Source organism: Plasmodium gaboni, chromosome 14, assembly GCF_001602025.1.
Source record: "Plasmodium gaboni strain SY75 chromosome 14, whole genome shotgun sequence".
Lineage (NCBI taxonomy): Eukaryota > Apicomplexa > Aconoidasida > Haemosporida > Plasmodiidae > Plasmodium > Plasmodium gaboni.
In genome coordinates, this window is record NC_031494.1 from 2,158,239 (window position 1) to 2,182,067 (window position 23,829).

Here is a 23,829-nt window from a genome sequence, read left to right on the forward strand (position 1 = left end):
ATTTATTTTTTATTATATTTTTTATTTATTATTTATATTTATTTATTTTTTTTTTTTTTTTTTTTTTTTTTTTTTTTTTTAATTTTTTATTAAATTTAATTTTTATTTTTTTAAAAATAATTTTTTTTTTTTTTTTTTTTTTTTTTTTTTTTTTTTTTTTTTTTTTTTCTTAAATATTGATAATATATATATTATTAACATTTATATTTTTCATTTTTGTCAAAAATATTAAAAAGTTAATATTCTTAATAATAATAAGATTTATAATTATTCTAAAACGAATTATTATATTCTTAATTTTTTTTGTATTATTAAAAAGAATTAAAAAAAAAATATATATAAATTATTGATGATACCAGAATATGAAATAAAACAAATCATAAGTTTATATCTAGAATGTAATAATTAAATATATGTATATGTAATATTTTTTTACAAGTTAGAATATCTAACAGTTACGTTTTTTTTTTTCTCTATCCTAAAAATATAAATACATTCCGTGTATTTGTAAAATATATATATGATTAAAGACATATAAATATATATATATATATGTGTATTTTTTTTTTTTTTTGTTTGAATGGCGCACTATACACATATATAGATATACATTTACACATATACATATATATACCTTCTTATATATATATATATATAAAAAAAAAAATGTTATGCTTGGATAAAGAAGACGAATTAAAAATATGTAAAAGATACAACATAGAAAATGATATAAATTTGAATAAGGTAAAAAATAATGGAAATGATAATTGTTTAAAAGATATAAATAATTTAATAGATATAGATGATGAAATAATTTATATTAATACAAGTATATGTAATTCATTTATATATATTATATCAAAATATTGTTTTTATATATTTGATAATAAAGATTTTTCTTTTGTTACATTATTTGCTTTAAAATATGATCATGTGAATAATTTTGGATATCATAACAAAGTTTTTTTATCAAGTATTGATAATACAATATATATTATAAGTAATAATTATAAATATGTATATGCATATAATGTTGAGAATAAAAATGGTATTGTTATATTAGACTATGATAAAAGAGCTCATTCCCTTAACATCAATGAAATTTCAGAGGAAGATACAAGTGAAAGTGAAAATGAATATTATGAATATATTACATATATCAAAAAAACTTATAAGAAGAAAAGAAAATTACAAAAAAATATTACCATAAAACTTATTACTATGTTATATTTACCTATATCATCCAACTGTTTGATGATTACTAAAAATAATATTTTATTTTTTTCACAAGAAACTGATAAAATTTTTATATCAGACAGTGTACAAAATATATTGAGTAAAAATGCACAAATGAAAAATAACCCTGATAATAAATTGAATAAGCTAGTTATTAATACAAAAATTGTTAGCTTGAAAAGCATAACATGTAATACTAATATGAAGAAAAGTAAAGTTTATAAAAAAGAGAACAAATTAAATTCATATAGGAATATAAATGTTTTTAGTGAAGCTTCAAAATTTAGAAAAGTAAAAACAAAATCACACACAGATAAAAATAAATTGTTTTTTAAAAATAATTCCAAAGAAAATTACATAAATGAGACTTTATGTGATCCAAATATAAATAATAAATTTATATGTCCTAAAAATATTTTTCAGTGTTATAATAAAATAAAAAATAAGAGAAAAAAAAATTACAAAAATGTTAATGATTTTAGAATGAAACATACTAATAAGTACATGAAAAAAACAAATGACTTTAATCCTTTATATTTATATAGTATTAATAAAGAAAGTCATTTATATGATTTCATTCTTAATTATGAATATTCTGATAATGAAAAAAAAAAGAAATATATATGTGATAATGGTATAAATATTCAAGGTATTTCAAAAGTAGAATTCAATTTACATAATGATTATTTGTTAATTTTAAGTGCTAATGGAGAATTATATATTTTTTCTTTTTTTTATAAATTTTTTAATTTTAAGAAGAATAAATGTTGTTATTATTATGGTAAAAAGGTACACAATCAATATTATAATTATAGACATTATGAAAAAAAAAAGAAAAAAAATATATATATATCTGATGAAAATGAATTTTTTACAAATATAAATAATAATAATAATAATAATAATAATAATAATAATATGAACAATTTTGGAAATAATCATAATAACCTTTTTTTTTTAAAAAAAAAAAGAAAGGAAAAGAAAAAAAAAAATGTTATTGGTTTATATGTTGGATCTTCTATTATTGATATATGTTACAATGTTTTTAGAAAACTCATATTAGTTGTAACAGATAAATTAATAATAAAAGGATATAACACATTTCCTTATATATGTAAACATACTTTTGAAAAGTCTATTTTTCATATAGATATATTTTTTAATAATTGTATAAATTTTTATTCATATAATTATTTATTATGGAATAAACAGCAAACGTTTTTTCTGGTATCTCTAAGTAAAAATAATTATTATATATTTAATACGAATGGGACATTATATTATAGTATGAGTTATGATACAAAATCGAATGAAGAAAAAAATGAAGAAGGGAAACATATAAAAAATGGGAACTTGCAAAATGATAATAATAATAATATATCCATTTCATTTAATAAATGTGAAAATAAAAAATTATCTACTATATATGTAGAAAATAATATAAATGATAAGGATAAACCAAATAGCTTTAATGATTTAATAATGACCTTTTTAAAACATGATAATATACAAAGATATTATATAAAAATATCTTTTATTTTTAATGATTTCAAGTTGTGTTATAACAAAATCAAAGACACCAACTATTACTATTTAAATGTAAAGAATATTCTTTATTTGAATGATACCTATAGTACTAATAAAGTTTTTAATTATAATAGTAATTATTATACAAACAGTTTATGCAAAAAAATATATATTGGTATAAATAATATTCAAATATTAGATACCAATGTTAATAATTATAATATAAATGATCATGAAAAAAATATCGTAAAAATAAAACAAATAGATACACCTTTTAAATTTATTAAGAAATGTTATTGTAATTTTAACAATACTTATATGCTTATTATTTATAAATCATTATGTATATATAATATACAAAAGAAAGTTTTTTCATATTTTGTTGATGATTATATGAAATACTTTTATCATAATTATCCAACTGGTTGGCTATATGACGATGTCTTTTTTGTTACATGCTTACATAACAAATATGATGAACATAATTTTAAACATTTTAAAAAAAAAAATGATTATAATTTGTTTAATGGTTCTAATATAAACAATGAAAAAACAGAACATAAGGAAAGCACATACTTTCAATTTTTGAATATAAAATATGAAGGTGAAGAAAACATGGCTGATCAGGTTGAATATATTGAAAAGGAAAAAATGGATTATGATTATATAGAACATAATGATGAAAATAAAAATGAGACCAATATATATATTACAAATGAGAAACAAGTTGATAATAATATAACTAAGAATGATCATGTACATATAAACCAAACAAATGTAAATATTATTGAAAATACAAAAGGGGAAAATGATTCTATATATGAAAGACAAAATGATTCTAATTATGATAAAAATAATTATTATAATAAAAACTATAATGTCGAATTAAAAATAATGAATTATCTATTCAATTTTAATCATAATGAAACAGATACCTATTCAAAATCTTTTGAAGAATATTTCAATATTAATAAGATTAATATATATACAAAACCGTTTTCAATATTTTACCATAATCTATTTTTAAGAAAAGATAATAATGTGTTTCTAGCTTATTTTAATAAAAAAAAAAAAATTTATAATAAAAAGGAAAAGAACAAAACAAAAATGTTTGAAAAAGAAAAAGATGATGGTCAAAAGAAAAGTATAAATGAAGAATGTATAACATTTATAAATAGAAAAAATAATGAAATCAATAGTGTCAATCAAAAAAATAATTCATCTAATATTTGTTATATAAATAATCGTATTAATTATAATATTGAGAAGAATATATATGATTATATTGAAGATGACTTATCAAAAATATCATGTCATAAGGAAAATGTTAATAATATATACACAAAGAGAAAGAAAAAAGAAGATATGAAAAATGAATTTTTAAAAAAAATGAATAATTGTTTTGACACATATAAAAATAATATATGTTTTGTAGAAAAAGATTTAAATGAATCAACAAAAAATTATGAAGATATTTTGAATGAAAATAATTTTTATTATGTAATATATATATATAATATAAATAATGTTTTAAAATTTACAAATTATATATATTCTATAAAGTTTTTATATAGACCAATATTAACACATGTTTATTATAATAATAATAATATGAACCATTTGCAAAATAAGAAACAAAATATTTCTAATGAGAGATATTTAATAGTTCTGGATGCATTTTATAACTTATTATGTTTTAAAATAACGTATAAAAATAAAAATGTTATATCAGATGAATCCTTTAGTGTACAAAATATATTCGTTTTGCCTTTAAATAAAGACAACAATTTTATAGAACCTCGATGTTTTTATTCTATATTTGATATATATCATTATATATTTGTAAATTATGACAATTCTGTTTATTTTTTAAATATATATAAAGAAAATAAAGGTACAAATAATAATAATATAAATAATATAAATAATAATGGTAACAATGTTGATAATTATTATTATAATTTTCAATTTACACCAACTTTTAATTACCTTATTGATAATCTACAAATTGTTAAGGACAGTAAAATTTCTTGTTATTATTCCTTGCCTACTCCAATAAAATATATGTGGCCTTCTCCATTTTTTTACATATACCTATTCTATCACTATTGCATTTATGTTATATATCATATTAATACATTAAAAAACAAAAATCAGATTAAGAAAAAAAAAAAATCATGCCTTCCCATTTTTTTAAGTAAGGAAAATTTAATGAACAATGCGTTTTGGGGTAAATCAAGGAACTTAAATTTTATGTCTATACAAAAAAATAAAAAAAATAAAAAGAATAGCAATGAAAATAATTATAACACTACTTGTAATGAAACATCTTATGAACCATATCAAGAGCAATCAACTTTTCTTGATTCGTATTATCCAAGCCCATTTAAGGAGAATGAAAAATATGACAAATATGACAAATATGACAAATATGATAAATATGATCAATATGATAAATATTATATGTTTGAAAATATTTTAAAAAATAAACTTAATGAACATTCCTTAAATTATCAATCCTTGATAAAAATGAAAAGATTTATCAGTATAAACCATATCCAAAATAATAACTGTATAACACCCCAAAATGATATTATTACATATATAGCTAAATATTTTTATTCATTTTTCGAATATATATTTATAAATGATAATATTAATATAAAACATTTTAATAAACTTTTAATAGAACAAATGATTAATATTGATAAAGAACAAATCAATAACAATGCAAATTATAATATTGTTTTAAAAAAAATGTTCTCTTGGCTATTTTATCACATCATAAATATTGATGAAAATGAAATACGTAAAATAAATAAAAGGATGAACAAAATATGTAAATATAATTTTTTCTCTATTATTGAAGAAATAGAAAACCAAAATGATGCTTGTTATATATATTTTACTTCAAGAAGTAATATTAATGTAATAAGTATTAGTAAGAGTCAAAATAAATTTTTTTTTATGGAAAATTTAAAAGAACATTTTCGTTTCTTACATAGTAATTACTTTAATAGTGATTTACTCATATATAGACATATGAACTTAAAAAATTACGCAGATGAAAAGAATTGTCATCTATATCATACTTTGCATAATATGGGCGTATTTGTTCATACCATTTGTAATCAAGTCTATTCAATATGTAAGAAAAATTTAAATAACGAAATAAAAGAGGAAGATGTAAATATAAATTATAATTATAAGGAGGATATAAATGAAAATGAACAAGATAAAAATGAAAGAGAAAACAAAAATTATAAAAATATTGAACAACAAAAAATTGATGGAAATCAAAAAAAAAAAAATATAGATGCACATTATAATTATGATATTCAAGAACATAATAATTTTTCAGAAACTTCTTATGATAAAATAAATTTCAAAATAACAAATTATATTAATATAATTTTATTAAAGTTTATTAAATTGTATAGTTCTATTTATTCCTATTCAACAAAAATGTATCAGCCTATTTATGATAATAAAATACAAAAGAGGAAAATCCGTTATATCATTATAAATATTATATCTAAATATATTAGACATAATTTATTTGTAATTAATATGTTAGATATGATTTTATATGAATCCATAAATAGATTAAGCCATTTATATATTTGCGCTTACAAAATTGTATATAATTTTTTAATAAGTTTAAATAAAAATATGAATTTTTATAATTTAGTTATAGGGAATGATAATAAAACGAGAAAGCATGCAATTATCGATATAACAATTATTTTATTGTATTCTCTTTTTATGAGTAATTCTTATAAAGAAAGAAATAAAGAAAAATTGGAAAAATTAATATGTCAGAATATTTTAGATATTAAAGATGATAGTTATAGCAATCCCATAAATAATAATAAATTATATGAGAATATAAGAGAAGAAGAAAATATAGAGCATGTTACATTACATAATATACACGACAAAAACAAATCCGGAATAGATAAATTAGTTGTCAATGATTTTTTTAATTATATAAATAATAATAATTCTAATGAACATAAATCTCATTATATTCATAATATAGATAAAACCAAAATTGATTTATTAAAGAATAAGAATGTAAATGATGAAGATATATATCATATGAGCTTATATTTATTATTATTAAAAGAATATGAAACAAATTCAGAAGATAGTAATTTAATAAATTCTATTAACTTTGACATTACAAGTGATTATGTATTCAAAATAAATTGTAATATATATTATATAGCTTTATATTTATTATGCATATTAAAAAAAAAAGATGTATTTCATTTGTATACCTTATTAAAAATATTAAAATATTATTGTAAATATAACATTTCAGAAGTAGTTATAAATACTATAAGAAAAATGGATCCTTATGTTAGTGCAATATTAATATATTGTATAGGTAATTATATACCACATGATTTTATGAAATTGTGTTTAAAAAATGAACGTTTTAATATATCCTCTTTATATATGATAAATATACAAAATTATATAGGTATTTATGATATTAGGAAATATTATTGTATATATTTTTTATATTTAAGTTTGAAATATAATATAAAATCATCTCAAAGTTTATTACATTATTTATCAATTTTATTTTATTCTTTATTCAAGAATAATAAAAATGGTTTTTTTCATTGGAATTATTATGATTTAAATTTCGACACTTCAATAAATGAATTAATACCCAACAGTTTAAACAATTCAGATAATTATTTTTATCTTATTATATGTGCTAATAATATAAATAATATGTTATCAAAACGAATTATAGACATAGATAATTTAAAAGAATTTTTTCAAAACATTAATACAAATGGAATAATAAAAAGAACTGAGCTAAATAATAGTGTTGTTAAGATAGAAAGGAATCATAATAATAACACTAACGATTATATATTTGAATTAACTGATATAGAAGAAAATAATGTATATAAAAAAAATGAATTACAAGTAAATAATAATGATATATATAATATAAATATAAATTTGAAAAGTTTTAATTACAAAAATTTTACAATGAACAAAATAATGTATGAATTTTTATATAACAAAGATATTATTACAATATTAAAAAAAAATATTCATACGTTTAATGAATTCTATACGTGTAACCTCTCTGTATTTTGTAAAAACCATTTGGAAAAAAACCAATTAGATGATAAAGAAAAAAATAAAAATGATGAGAATATAGATGATGCTAATCTAGACTATGAAGAAATAAAAATTATATATATGAAATTTATTATATTAATCCAAAATATTATACGTTATTATATATATAATATGTTATGGTTTGAATTGTATTATTTTATTACCAATTTAAAAATGGATGTCTTATCTTTTTTCTCACAGTCATATATATTTAAGTCCAATTTATTTCCAAATATATTTTGGGGAATATGTCCTATTGATGTTTTTCAAGAACAAACAAATGAAGGGCACTTTTATTTTGTTAATACTGAATTGGGGAGTAGTAAATTGGAACATGTATATAAAAATGATAAAGAAAATAAAGAATCGTGCGATTACCATAAAAGTGGTATAAAAAATACAGACTATAATAACTACCACAAGAATGAGGAAAACCAAGTCAATAATAGAAGTAACAATAAAAATAATAATGAAAAAGAAGAAGAAAAAAAAAAGAATTTATCGTACAAAAAATGTGAATACCATGGGTTTGATAATAATTCGAAACAAAATATAGACAAAGACACAAATAAATATAATCAATATAATGAATATAATCAATATAATCAATATATAAATAATATATTATACTTAAAAAGTACTTTTCAAAATAAAGAAAAGGAGGCTGAACAAAACAATACAGAAGATATAATTTTTCCAAATGTATTTTTTATTGATATTTATAAATCTTTTAAAAAACACTTTAACATATTATATACCAAAAAAAAAAAAAAAAAAAAAAATCAAAAAAATAAAAGTATAAATAAAAATAAGATCCAAATGAATATAGAAATGAAAGACAATAATACAGAAGATGTAATAAAACAAAATGAGAATATAGAAAAATTAAATGAAAAATATAGAAATAATATCCTTTCATATAATATATATAATAATCATACAAATTATTTATTTCTAGAAACACATTTTGCACCTTCTGTTTATAAATACATACCTATATATAATACTATAAAATATTTAAACTATATATTTAATGTTTGTAATATAAATAATTTTAAGTATTCTATGCAAAGAGAGTATATACAAAATCAAATTAATGTTAGAATATATAATTATATCTGTAATAATATTATAGATATTACCCATAAATATAAAGGAGAAAATTCTAATAAAAAGAAGGAAAAGAATAAAAATAAGAAAACCGAATTTTCTTCCATTCTTAAATCATTCAATACACATAAAAATGATATGTTATGGTTTTTATTAAGAATTTTTCTTTTATTAAAATTACCTATACATTGTTTAGCTTTAATATTATATTGTAAAAATTATATATTACTTAATATATTATTTAATTGGTTTCCATATTTATATCACATATTTAATTATATATTAAATATGAACAGTACACATTTTTTATACAAAAGAATGGAAAATGATAAAAGCAAAAATATGGATATTAATATAAATGGAGAAGAACAAAAGGATAAGAAAAAAAATAATTTTATTATTATCAATAATGAATTTAATAAACATTTTTGTCAATATTGTTATGATAAAATTTTACATTATAATAAAAATAATATTACTCCTTTTACATATCATATGATAGAGAAGGTATATAAAAAAAAATTGTCTACAATTGAAAAAAAAAATTATTCTAATTTATATGATCATTATATATCTTGTAATTGTTTAGATAATTTAATATTTCTAAAGAAAAAATTATCATCTTTGAGAAAAAGTATATAAATTTTTCAAGTTTTTAATTTTTTTATATTTCATAAGAAATTGTTTAAAAGGATGATTCCTTAATTTTTTTTCTTTTTTTTTTTTAAAAACCAACACAATGTTTAATATATATATATATATATATATATATATATTTATATATATATGTTTCTTATTAAAAACTTTGTTTTATGTGATATTTTAAAAATTTTCAAAATCTGATTATTCTTAAAAAAATTATTAATATATAATATAGTTGGAAGCTTAATTTTTATAAATTCAATGAAATATATAATAATTATATGAAATATGGACGATATATATATATATATATATATATATTTATTTATTCTTTAGGGTTGGTAAAGTGATTAATATCAAATTTAATAATGATATAAAAATAACAAATGAACAAATGAAAGTTTTTCCTTTTTTCCCATGAAATATATATGAATAAAAAAAAAAAATTAAGGGAAAAAAACAAATAAATATTAATAATTTTAAAAAGGATTACATATATATTTTATGTGACAATTACCATAAAAATATATATATATATATATATATATATATATATATTGAATATTGTTGAATAATAATAATATAATAACATATACATATATATATGTTAAATTTTTTTTCCATTTAAAAATAAAATGATATAAATTGATCATATTTTCCCCCCTTATGTACCGTTCATTCCATATTGTTGAGTCCATTCTTCATATTTTTTAATATCATCTACTGATAATGACGGTTTAACATTTGATATAGCCGTTTTAAAATCTTGTATGGTCAATGGAGGTAATGATAATTCATTTTCACTTAAAGACATGACATTTTTTTCGACTTTAGTAGGATCTGAATCTCCAGGTGAACAAGGAGTATAGCATATTTTATTATTCTTTTTAACCTGTTTAAAAAATTTGGAAAGAAGACATTTTTTTACTGGCATATAGACAGCATCTCTACAAAGAATATCAATATCAGCACCTGTATAATTTTCAGTTAGTGTAGCGAATTGTTTTATATCTTCTTTTGATATATTATTATTTTCATTTTGATTGATATATTTTTCAAATATTTTTATTCTTGCATAAATATTTGGAAGTGGTATATAAATTCTTTTTTCAAATCTCCTTCTAAATCCACTATCTAAGGACCAAGGTGTATTAGTTGCACCCATAACAATGATATTATTTTTATAATTTGTAAGTCCACTCATATTAATTAAAAATTCAGTTTTTATTCTTCTGGTTGATTCATTTTCTCCGTCTGTTCTTGATCCACACAAGGAATCAATTTCATCAATAAAAATTATTGCAGGAGAATGTTCCTTAGCAGTTTCGAATAAACATTTAATATATTTTTCACTTTCTCCTTGATATTTACTAACTAAATCTGATGAAGATACATTAAAAAAATTCATATTGCATTCATTTGAACAAGCTAATGCAAGGAATGTTTTGCCTGTACCAGGTGGACCATATAATAAAATACCTTTATAAGGCAAAGTAGATGAATTAAATAATTTTGGAAATTTTAATGGGAAAATAATTGCTTCTTTTAATACTTCTTTAGCAGTTTCTAATCCACATACATCTGACCATTTAATATTATCATTTTTATTTAATATAAATTGTTTTATTTGTTTCTTCATATTTTCTTTTGTTTCTTCTGTGTTTGTAATTTTTTCTTTATTTTCTATACTATCTTTTTTATTTAACATTTCTTTTAAATTTTCTGCTCTTGTCATATATACTTCCATTTTCTTCAAAATTAAATCTCTTATATTTGAATTCTTTTCATATTTACAAAAAAAATTAAAGTACTGTAAACTTTGGATATATAAATTTAGTGCTTCTTTATAATTCTTCTTTTCATCTTCCACAACGGCCTCTTTGGCATACTTCACTGCCAAGTTTATTGTTTCTTCAGAATCCATTATAAGAACAAAATATAATGAATAAAAAATACAACATGAAAGAACACACAAAAATGTATATATATATATATATATATATATATATATATATATTTATTTATGCATAATTCAATATATTAATAATATTACAACTCAAATTTTCTTAAATATAAATTATATATATATATATATATTATCATAATATATTACTTAATGCTCCATAAAAGTGCTACATGTACAAAGTAATGCTTTCTATTTTTACATATGTATATTATTTTTTTTTTTTTCTATGTTATTATTATTTTATTATTATTTTTAAGTGCTAAACAAAACTTTTAAATTTACTCTTTTATGATACCAACCGATAAATATATATTAATATAATATTATTTATATATTTATCGAAAACAAATTATTACAAATTATATGTAAAAATAAATAAATAAAAATAAATAAATAAATAAATATATATATATATATATATATGAAAATTAACATATACATACGACCATAATATATATATTAATAAAATATTTAAAATATTTATTTTTTTTTATTATATATTTTCCTTTTTTCCTTTTTCTTTTTTTTTTTTTTTTTGTCTGTGCAGAATTTCAGTGGTAGATAAATTTTTTAAATTTGTTGTGTTACTTTTAAATATTGCCTTATGGTAGTTCACTGTTATTATATATATATATATATATATAAACAAAAAAAAAATATCACTACATAAAATATATTATATATAATATGTTTTATATATAATAAAAAAAAAAAAAAAAAAAAACGGAAAAAAATTTACACATGATAAATTATTTCGTTTTGGAGACTTCAACACATAATTGGATAAATTCCATAAAGGTTATATAAAAAAAAAAAAAAAATCAAAACATGACTTTTAAAAAAAATTAAAATGGTTGTCATAATATATATATTTATAAATACATAAATCTATTACTAAAAATTTTGTTTTCAATTGTTATATTATATAATATAATATTGCTTAACTTGTGAACATATTAAAAAAGCACGATCCAAAATATATTCTATACACGAAATATGAAAAATATATATATAATATTATATATATGTAATAATATATACGTATTTATAATATAATATTATAAGATATACATATATATAATATTATATATATAATTTTTATAGGAAAAATCATATGTTTATTATAAATTAAAAATATTTATATATATATATATATATATAAATCAATTTTTTTTTTTTTTATTTTTATATATATATAAATGATGTATATTAATATAATGGTAATTGTTTTTTTTTTAATATAAGTGAATTCAATGAATAAATAAATAAATAAATATTTATATATATTTTTTTCTTTTCTTGTCAATTTATTATAAACTTATAAATATATATATATATATATATTTTTCTTTCTAAAATGGAAGAAAATGATAAAAAGAAAAAAGGCAATAATAATGAAGATAATGTAATAAAAACAAAATACATTGATATTTATTTTGATAATGATGAAGAAATAAATATTCCTATAAACAGAGGGAAGAAAAAGAACTACGAAGAAGATGTACAACAATATATAAACAGAAGGAATGATGATAAAAAGAATATGTTGATTATAAACGATTTTAAAAATAAAAAAATTATAGATGGAAAAAATAATGTTAAGGAAAATTATATGATAGAAGATAAACATAATAATTCTTATGATGAAACCATAAAGGATATGAATATTTATAATAATGAACAAAAAAACATATATAACAAAATATATGATAAAAAAAAAAGTACCAATATTGAGAATAATAACGAAACGAATGACACATATATTAATAGAGATACCAAGGAATATGAAATTCCTATACATAGAAACAAAAGTCGTAATAAGATTAACAAGAATATAAATGATAACTTTTATGGACATAAACAATATGATAATAAACATCGAGAAAATGATGTTGATGATGATGATGATGATTTTAATAAAAAAATGCATATATTAGATATATTTAAATATCATGATTTTCCTATGAATATGCTTGGAAAAAAAAAACATAAATCCAAAACGAGAGAAAAAAAATTTGTAGTTGAGTTTGTGGATACATATAATGATGAATATGTAAAAAAAAATTTAAACAATAATGTTATTTTTGAATCTATAGGAGTATGTAAAGGTATATCCTTTCTACATATAAATAAAAATATTAATATTAGTTGTATAGGTTCACAAGATAATAATGCATTTTATTTTTATAAAATGATACCATTTGAAAAAATATATACAAAAGATACTATGGATAAAATTTTAAGCAAAAAATATAATGATGCTGTAATCGATGAGAAAGCACAAACAAATGTTTTTAGAAATAAAAACAAGACAGGAATGATTTCAAATGAAAATAATAATAAAAATGTCAATAATAATAATAATATATATGATGATCATAATAACATTTATAATTTTTTTTCTAAAAATTATAATAGTCTAAAAAATTACTTTTTTAAAAAGAGAAAAAAAGAGAAAAAAACATTATATAATGATTTATATTTAACACCTTATGAAAAAAACTTAAAATCAAGTTTATGTATAGGTACTCATATATATTCAAAAGAAAGAGCTGTTAAAAAATGTTTCGGATTATTAATTGAACAAAATGTCTATACAGTCGATCAACCACAAGATGAAAATACATCTTCTGTAAATAAAAACTTGGAAAATCTTTATTTCGATTTTCCATATAATAAAAATCAAATCATTTTTAAACCCGTATTTTATCCATATAAAAATGTTGAAATTATAAATAATTCTTTTCAAAATTATATCAAAAATATTAAATGGGATAAACTTAATAAATTGAAAGATGCCCAATTTTATTATGATACCAAAAATAGAATTTTCAACTTTTCAAAGGATATATATTTAACAACGAAAACAGCAATTAGGCGCTTCGATTCTCCAGCGTAAGAATATTGAAAAGAAGAAATTTAAAAGGATTACATTAATATTTATATAAAGAAATTATAACTATGTATATATATATATATTTATTTATTTATTTATTTATTTGTTTTTATATTTTTCATATTTATTAGGGATTTTATTATTCAAACTAGTAACAGAGTTAAAGATATAAATGTACAAATGAAAAAAATATGTGAGAAATCTTTCAACATCGTTCATGACTCCATTTTGAAGTTAAGCAAAATGTCTAAAGCTTCTTGATTTTGAAATTATAAGATGGATCATTTTAAGATTCTCATTCTATATATATAATATATATATGAATGCCTTTTTTTTTTTTCTTCTTCTTTTTTTTTTTTTTGTGACATTATAAAATATAATATTTTTCATCTTACAGTTAAATCTAATTTATCATAAAGTGTGACATTTCCACTTTTAATTAAAATAAATATATTAAAATTTTTTCTTACGTTTTTTATTTGATTTATATGATATATTAAAAAAATTATATATATTAATTTTTATTATAAATTTTGTAAATATATATATATATATATTATAGATGGGAATTTCTCATAGATATTAAAATATATTTATCATATATAGTTTGTATTTATTATATATTTTTTTTTTATTTATTCTTTTATTTTGTTTTTCATATATTATTTTACATTATAAAACATTGCTCATGTTTTAGTATGGACAATTTTTATTATTCAAAATATTTTAATTTTTCTTACTATATATAATTTATATATATTAGGAATTTTTTAAGAAACTTATTTCATTTTTTTATTTATTTCCAAAATTTTGATAATATAAAATAAATGTGAAAATGAGTGTACCCGACTTGATATTATCCTTTTATTTTAAATTAAAAAGGTGAAAATTATAAAACTTAAAAATAATAATTTAATTAAAAATTCATACATATTAAATATTATAGATATATATATATATATATAAATATATATATTTCAAATTTTAAAATAAAAATGTATATATTTGTATTTTTTTTTTTTTTTTTTAATATAAATATAACATAGAGGGTTTTTTTTTCTATATGATATTTTTATAATATGTAGAATAGTGTATAGTGTATTAAATTCTTTTATTTTTTTTTTTTTTTTTTTTCTAAACAATAATAACATGAATATATGAAAAATAAATAGGTTTAATTTATATAATATATATATTATATATTTAGTCATTTATTATATTCATTTTATATGTATTTTTTTTTTCTTTTCATATTATATATACTCTTTTGTTTTTCCCTTTTACTAAATGAACCCTGAACCACTTACTATATTTTATTTATATCGTTCCTATTAATTAAAAAAAAAAAATCAAACGTCAATCTATATATATATATATATTATATATATATATAATTATATATATATTAATTTTTTTTATATACATATAAATATATATTATACGTACATAATATTATTTATTATATATATAATTTATTTACAATATTATTTATAAGTATCAATTTAACACAATTGTAATGTATATTATATATATATATATATATTTTATTTCAAAAAAATTAATTTAATAATGTATTAATGTTTTCTTCAATATTTATACCCCTATATAAAAATATTTCTTATTAATATTATTAAGATATTTAATTTTATGTTATTTTATAATTTCAATTTAAAAAGAATATGTTATAATTATAATATATATGTAGTGATAAATATATATATTATATATAATAACATAATAATGAATAATTTTATAGAATATTAAAAAAAAAAAAAAAAAAAAAAAGAAAAAAAGAAAAACATCAATATTATAATATATATATATGAAGTTTATAAATATATTATATATATAGATCTATATTATATTTTTTTTTTTTATTAATTGTTATATAAATATATAAGTAATATAATCACTTTCTTTTATTATTACTGTGTTCTATATATTATTTTTATTAATTTGTTATATTTTATTATATTATATAATATTATATTTTATTATTTTTTTTTTTTTTTTCCCTTGCTTCCCCTACACTGTATTTTCAAATGTTATTGTATAAGAAAAAATAGGAAAAAAATATATATTAAAAAAAAATTAAAAAATAAATAAATTTAAAAAGGGACATTTAATCGTAATGGTAATTTTAAGCCATATATATATTGAACAGTAAATATACAATATATAAAAATATATTTATATATATATATATCTATATATATATAATACGATGAATAAAAAGTTGAATAATAAATTTAAGAAAAACCATAGCGTTGTTAAGTTTAATAAAAAGGATGTGAATCGATATGATTTTAAGAAGAAAAGTCAAAGTTTTAAACATAAAAAGTCTAAATTGAAAAATAGCCATTTTGGCGTTAATAAAAATTGGAAGGACAAAATAAAAAGTTCGCATATAAAAAGAAGAGATAGTAATAATAATAATATTAAAAATAATCAGGATAAGAGGAGTTCCAAATATGAAGAGAATAAAAAAGATATTTATGATATTGAACATATAATAAGCAGTATTATTGAAAAAAAAGTGTCCTTAAAAAAAGTAGATGATAAATTTATAAATAATATCAAAACCATTTATGATATGAATGAAGAATGGTTTATATTAAAAAAAAAATTAGAACATGTTGTAGTCAAATATGTTATTAAAAAAAAAAAAAAAAACCTACAATATGACAATTTAAATTTTTATGTGAAGAAATTTCAAAAAAGAAAAAGTTTATATGATAAAATTGAAAAAGGTGATGGGGAAGAAAATGGAATAACCATAAATGATAAGAAAGAAGAAGGAACAAAAAATAAGAACGAAGATGAAGATGAAGACAATAGTGATAACAATAATTATTATGATAATATGAAAAAAGATTCTTCTTTTGTTTATCAAGCCAAATTATTTCTTTTAGATAATGAAGACATACTTTTTGATATGGATGAGGAAAAAAAACAAGTTGTTTTAAATTCAAAATTATGGAACAAAAAAATAAAAGCTTTTCTTAAAAAGAAATGCACGTCACAAAATATAACATTAAATAATGATGATGATGAAAAAACGAAATTTATAGATTATAATAATATCCCAATACATTTAAACGAATTATATAATAATGATAGCATTAATAAAAATGTTTGTGTAAATAACAACAAGAGTGATGTGAAAATAAAAATAAAATTAATGTTAAAAAAGAAAATAAGTATGAATGATATTTATCATTTAATTTATAATATAGGGATAAATATGATTTATAATTATTATCAACTTTATTTAGAAAAATATTCTAATGATGAAGAAAAAATTCATTTAGAGGTTATACATAATAAAAATAATATATTTAGTGATAGAATAAATAATATTGTTGTATTAATAAAAAAAAATCCACTTATATATTTTATATATATAAAAGTATTAATTGATTTCTATAATAAAAAAGAAGATGTATTTTTAAAAAAATCTATACTTGAATGTTTAAAACATATATATTTATATATTATACCAAATGAATATTTACTAAATATTGAAGAAAATAATCAAATAGTTTTGCATTATATATTAAATATAATATTTAACCGATTTAATTTTAAAGAATATAATTTTTCTTCATATTATTTTTTCTTAAATGCATTAATATATATTTATTCATTTGAAAATTATTTGAAGAAATCATTTCTACAATATATTTTTATACTAAAAAATGGCATATATAGCTTGATCCCTAGTTTATTTTATCTATCAGCGAATAATATAAATGAATTTTGTTTAAAGAAAAAAGAAAATAAATTTGCTAATCTTAATATTATATTAGAAGGATATTGTATACTTAATAAAGGTAATCCATTACTATTAAATTTTTTAAAATATTTAATTACCTTAGAAAAATTTAAAGAATACATAACTAATTATATTTTTCAAAAAATACTTGTAAGCATAAAATATTGTGTAGATATTATAGTAGATCATTTAAAAAATAAAAATGAACAAAAGGTTAATAAGGTAGATGACAAATTAAAAAAGGATATTGTATGTATAAATAGATGTTTATATATATTATATAAAATGGATTCACATTCTTTTAACAATATGATGGAAAATATTATATATTTTGCTACATACCTTTTTGAAATGTTTTCAAAAAATATATATGAATTGTATGAACACAAAAATGAATTATTGAATGAATGGAGTGTAGAAAAAATGGCATATATATATTATGAAAAGGATGATACACAAAAAGGAATGATAACCGATACAACTAATAGAGGATCCTATTGCCCTATAACAAATATATCAAATGGTGATAATGGTCAACAAAACAATGCTCAATATTTAGATAATTACAATGATAATAATAATAATAATAATATTATTAATGAGATAAATATTAAAAAGGAACATGAAGATGATCTAAATAATGAACAAAAAATAAATAAAAAGAATATTTCAAATGGTTATAATTTTAATACTAATAACAAATGTCATGATAATAACGGAGAAGCATTTAGTAGTTCTGAAAATATTCATGAAAAAAATATATCAAGTGACCAACTGAATGACAAAGAAAATGAATTGAAAGACGAAATGAATGATATATCAGCAGAAAAGGAAAAGTCTCAAAAAAAAGAGGATAATAAAAAAAAAAAAAATATAGAAGAAAATATATTTAATAAATATTGTTTATATGGTTATTTAAGTAGTAAAGTTCTTAAATTATTATCAAGTATTTTAGTAAAAAATATGTATTTTATTATATATAATAGATGTTTATCATTAAAAGATAAAAATAATAATCCTTTTAATGAAAAGACAAAAAAAATAGAAGAGAACAAATGTTTACATAGTTTAAATGTATTATCCTTTTTAAAAGTTATTAAAAGTGTAGAATCATATAAAATAAAAATAAATTTCTTAGTTCTTATGTTCCTTTTATTATATTCATCAAAACAAATAGATGACAATACATATTGTTATTTTTTTAGCATATTGAAAGACATGAATTATTATGAAAGTGAACATACATATAATTTATATAGTCTATTGACAGTGTTAATATTAACAGATAATAATATTATAAGAAATATTAGTTTTATCAAAAGAATTTTTCAACATAGTATCCATTCAAAAGAATTATGGACACATGTTTTTTCTATCATGATGATAAGATATTTGATATTGAAAAAACCAGAACTTATCAAATATTTATATCATGAAGAAAACAAATTATATGAAAATAATCTGAATTATGTTAAAAATAATTATATATTAAAATTTAAAAAATATAATCAAGGGAAAGAAGTTAATATCAATGATAAAATGTTTATTTATAATAAGTCAATCAATAATCCAGTAGATACAAATTCAATATTAACACATCTATATGAATTTTATACATTCTCTTCTATGTTAAATGATAATTTTAAAAGTATACTCTTAGAATTTAGAAATATAACCATATTTAATTACAACCCTTTTCAAAGAAAAAGATATAGTTCTATAAGAAATTCTGTTCACCTAGATTTTTCTAAAAAAAGTGGAAGTTTAATAAAAACGGAGAAGGAACATAAACAAGAGGAGGATAATAAGGATTATATAAACAGTCACGATAATACAACTAAAAAGGATACACACATCAACGTTAATAATAATGATGATAATATTCATAATAATAATAGTAGTAGTAGTAATAATGTAAAAGTAAATAATAATGGTAAGAATTCATCGGAGAATGATTATGATGATGATGATTTGGTCATTAACATAAAAACAAAATATCATAATAAAAATGAAAAGGACATAAAAAGTAATTTTACATTAAATTTAAATATTGATGAAGTTACAACTAGTGCTGTTAGTATGGATGAGGAGCCCAAAGAAGAAAAAATTATATATAATAAACAAGAAGAAAACAAAGAACATAAAACAATTAATAATCATTCGCATATTAGGCATAATAGCATATCAAATGAATTATTATATGAATATACATATGAAACAAGTGCTGTTATAAATATTATGGAAAAATTAGCCATAGAATATAAAAATGCAAAAGAACAACTAAACATGTTATATACGTATAATAATTTCTTACATGATTCATGTATTAATGACAGATCAGTTAATCAAAATAATAATAATAATAATAATAACAATGTTGATATAAAGAAACCAAAACAAAAATTAATACATAATGTATACCAAAAATATTTCTATGATATATTATACTCATATAATAATAATAGTTTTAAAAAGTTCAAAGATAAATATCATATTAAAAAGAAAAAAGCAAAATCCAAACATCGTCAAGATGACCAAGATGCTTCATCAAGTGATGAAGAACAGGAAGAAGATGAATTTTTAGATGATTATATAAGAAAAAATTTTGATATAGATAATGATATAAATATTGGTGACGACGATGAGGATGATATACTTATTAACAATAAATTTAAAAGAAATCAAAACAAAAGAAAACTATCATATGGTGATCCAAATAATTATAAACAGGAATTTAAGAGGAAAAAAACAAAAACGGGTGATGACCTAAAGGATGATTCTATAGAATTCACAGATTTTATTAACAAATTAAAAAAGAAAAAAAATAATTAAATTGTCTAAATTTAGTTGTCCTTTTTTTATTTTTTTTTATTTTTTTTGTGTCAACATTGAAAATATGTATTAAATTATAATAATATGCATATATATATATATTATATGTATATAATTTGTTTTATATAGATATATAGAATTAGAATCTTTTTATATTATCAAATTTTCAAAAAAAATAAAAATTTATTATATTGCATTTTTTTACCCTCTAAGTTGTTTATTTTTATTAATAATATAATTAATTGTTTTTAATATATATATATATATATTTAATTAAATAAACTAATTAAAAAACTTAATAAAAAAATTAATTAAAATATATTATATAATACAAAAAAAAAAAAATAAATTAAATTAAAACGAAACAATATATATATATATATATATTTATATTTAACCTTTTTATTTATATTTCAGTTTTTTTTCAAAATACGTTATATAATCATAATCTATTTTTTTAATTTTGTCCATTAAGAATTGGACATCTTCATTTAATATATTCTTATTTGTTCTTAATGTAGTGAATTTTTTTATAAAATGTTCCTTTTTATTATTATCATCATCATCTGTATTCGATGATTCATTATTTTTTTTTTGTTCACATGTTTCTTCCTCAGAATAAAGATAATTATATATTTCTTTATTTTTATCATTATCTATATCTCCGTTTTTGTGTGTTTCTGATGATTTAGTTCTTTCACTGTTGCTTGATGAAAATTTATTTTTGTTGTCATCTAAAGAGGATAATAATGTTTCGTTTATATTTTTCTTTAACATGTAATTTTTTTTATCATCTTGTAAATTGTGTAATTGTTCTTTTTCTAATTCTTCATCATCGGAACTATTATCTTCATCATCGGAACTATTATCTTCATCATCAGAACTATTATCTTCATCATCAGAACTATTTTTTTCATCAGAACTATTATCTTCATCATCAAAACTATTATATTCATCAGAGCTATTATATTCATCAGAGCTATTATCTTCATCAGAACTATTATCTTCATCATCAGAACTATTATCTTCATCTTCACAACTATCATGATTTTCCTTATTAGTATTCACCTTATGATCCATTTTTATATTATTTTTCTTGTATTCTTCTTCCATATTAATCATTACATATTGTCTAAAACTGTTATTGACATTTTCAGCATGTGAATCATCATTTTTATGATTTTCCTCTTTTTGCTCATTGGTATTATTAGATGGTTTACTTAATATACCATCATATGTATTTATTATATTACCTTCTTTTATTATATCAATTTCTTCTTTCAATTTAATTTTTTTTATGAAAGAACGAATAGTAGATATTTGCTCATTATATTTATCTATCGACATATACAAAATATTTTTAAATTCATTTTCTTTACATTGTTGTTGTTGATTTAATTTTTGGTCATTCATTAATTCAATTGTTTTATCATTTATTTTTTTTATATTAATGTTTATATTCAATTTATCTTTTAAGTATACTTCTAAATTATTAATAAGTTGTATTATCCCTTTATTTATATCTTTATAAAAATTTTGTACTATGACAATTTTTTTTTCAACATTTCTTATTTCTTCATCCTTTTGTAATATTAATTCGTTTATTTCATTTTTTTCTTTTTCTATAGTTTCATTATTTTTTTGGATTATATCCTTAGAAACGTTTATATAATTATTTAATTGTTCTTTCTTTTCATTACAAGATATAATTAATTCTTTTAATATTATATTTATTTTTTCTCTTTCTAATGTACTTGTTTCTTCTTTATTGGTATTTTGTATGGACACCTGACAATGCTTTTCATTTTCTTTTTGTAGTACTATTTCAAAGTCATTTTTCATAAAGTTTAAGATATTTATTTTTTCTTCCAGTTCATTCAGATTAATAGGCTTAGGTGTTTTTTTCTTTTTTCTATTAAACATTTTTTTTTTTTTTTTTTTTCTTGTAATATTATTATAAGTATTAGATTATATTTATTGTTTCATAGTGAAAAATTATATAAATATGTATTTCTAATATATAAATAATGATAGGAATAACTAATAATATTTAATTGCAACTGTGTTACATGTTATAGGTCTATATTATATGAATGTTATCGTGTCTATATTATAATATATATGTAAACAAAAAATATGCATTTATTTTTATATTTTTTTTATAATTAACTAACAATTAAAAAAAAAAAAAAAAAAAAAAAAAAATAGTTATTTGCTTTAAGAATAATATTATTAATTAGTTATTTTTATAAGTGTTAATATATAGAATAATAATAATAATAAAAAAAAAAAAAAAAAAAAAAAAAAAAAATAAAAAAAGGCTTTATTCATAAATATAGAATATAAATACATATATATAATATATATATATATATATATATATCTATATACTATTCGAATTTAACTACGGAATAAGACATAGACCTGTATAAAATATATACCTATGACCAATATAAATATGATTACGATTTAAAGAAATTATTTTTTTCTTTTTTTAATAAATATGACTTTTTTAAATAGATATTGAATATAATATATATTTTTGTTAGTATTTAGTAAATAAAGTATAAATGTATACTCTTTTAATTGTTTTAATATATACTATTTATATTACAGTGATAATAATTTAATATATATATATATATTTATTTTATGACTTATTATTATGTTTTATGAAATATTTATATATATAAA

At 17.7% G+C, this 23,829-nt stretch overlaps 5 protein-coding genes across 5 annotated transcripts; 3 read left to right on the top strand and 2 right to left on the bottom strand.

Annotated features, from left to right (window-relative positions):
• Nucleotides 1-666: 666 nt before the first annotated feature.
• On the top strand, nucleotides 667-9,666 carry PGSY75_1457400 (hypothetical protein; the record flags this gene model as incomplete). Its single annotated transcript, XM_018788259.1, has 1 exon — nucleotides 667-9,666. One exon carries the CDS (start codon nucleotides 667-669, stop codon nucleotides 9,664-9,666), a length of 9,000 nt encoding a protein of 2,999 aa, XP_018639631.1.
• A 664-nt stretch (nucleotides 9,667-10,330) lies between these two features.
• PGSY75_1457500 (vacuolar protein sorting-associated protein 4) lies at nucleotides 10,331-11,590 on the bottom strand (the record flags this gene model as incomplete). The annotated part of the gene is made up of 1 exon (XM_018788260.1): nucleotides 10,331-11,590. One exon carries the CDS (start codon nucleotides 11,588-11,590, stop codon nucleotides 10,331-10,333), a length of 1,260 nt encoding a protein of 419 aa, XP_018639632.1.
• A 1,399-nt stretch (nucleotides 11,591-12,989) lies between these two features.
• On the top strand, nucleotides 12,990-14,789 carry PGSY75_1457600 (hypothetical protein; the record flags this gene model as incomplete). Its single annotated transcript, XM_018788261.1, has 2 exons — nucleotides 12,990-14,527; nucleotides 14,660-14,789. 2 exons carry the CDS (start codon nucleotides 12,990-12,992, stop codon nucleotides 14,787-14,789), a joined length of 1,668 nt encoding a protein of 555 aa, XP_018639633.1.
• Nucleotides 14,790-16,752: 1,963 nt separating this feature from the next.
• Nucleotides 16,753-21,135, top strand: PGSY75_1457700 (putative large ribosomal subunit nuclear export factor; the record flags this gene model as incomplete). Its single annotated transcript, XM_018788262.1, has 1 exon — nucleotides 16,753-21,135. The coding sequence occupies one exon, from the start codon at nucleotides 16,753-16,755 to the stop codon at nucleotides 21,133-21,135; it is 4,383 nt and encodes a 1,460-aa protein (XP_018639634.1).
• Nucleotides 21,136-21,537: 402 nt separating this feature from the next.
• On the bottom strand, nucleotides 21,538-23,058 carry PGSY75_1457800 (hypothetical protein; the record flags this gene model as incomplete). Its single annotated transcript, XM_018788263.1, has 1 exon — nucleotides 21,538-23,058. The coding sequence occupies one exon, from the start codon at nucleotides 23,056-23,058 to the stop codon at nucleotides 21,538-21,540; it is 1,521 nt and encodes a 506-aa protein (XP_018639635.1).
• Nucleotides 23,059-23,829: the final 771 nt, after the last annotated feature.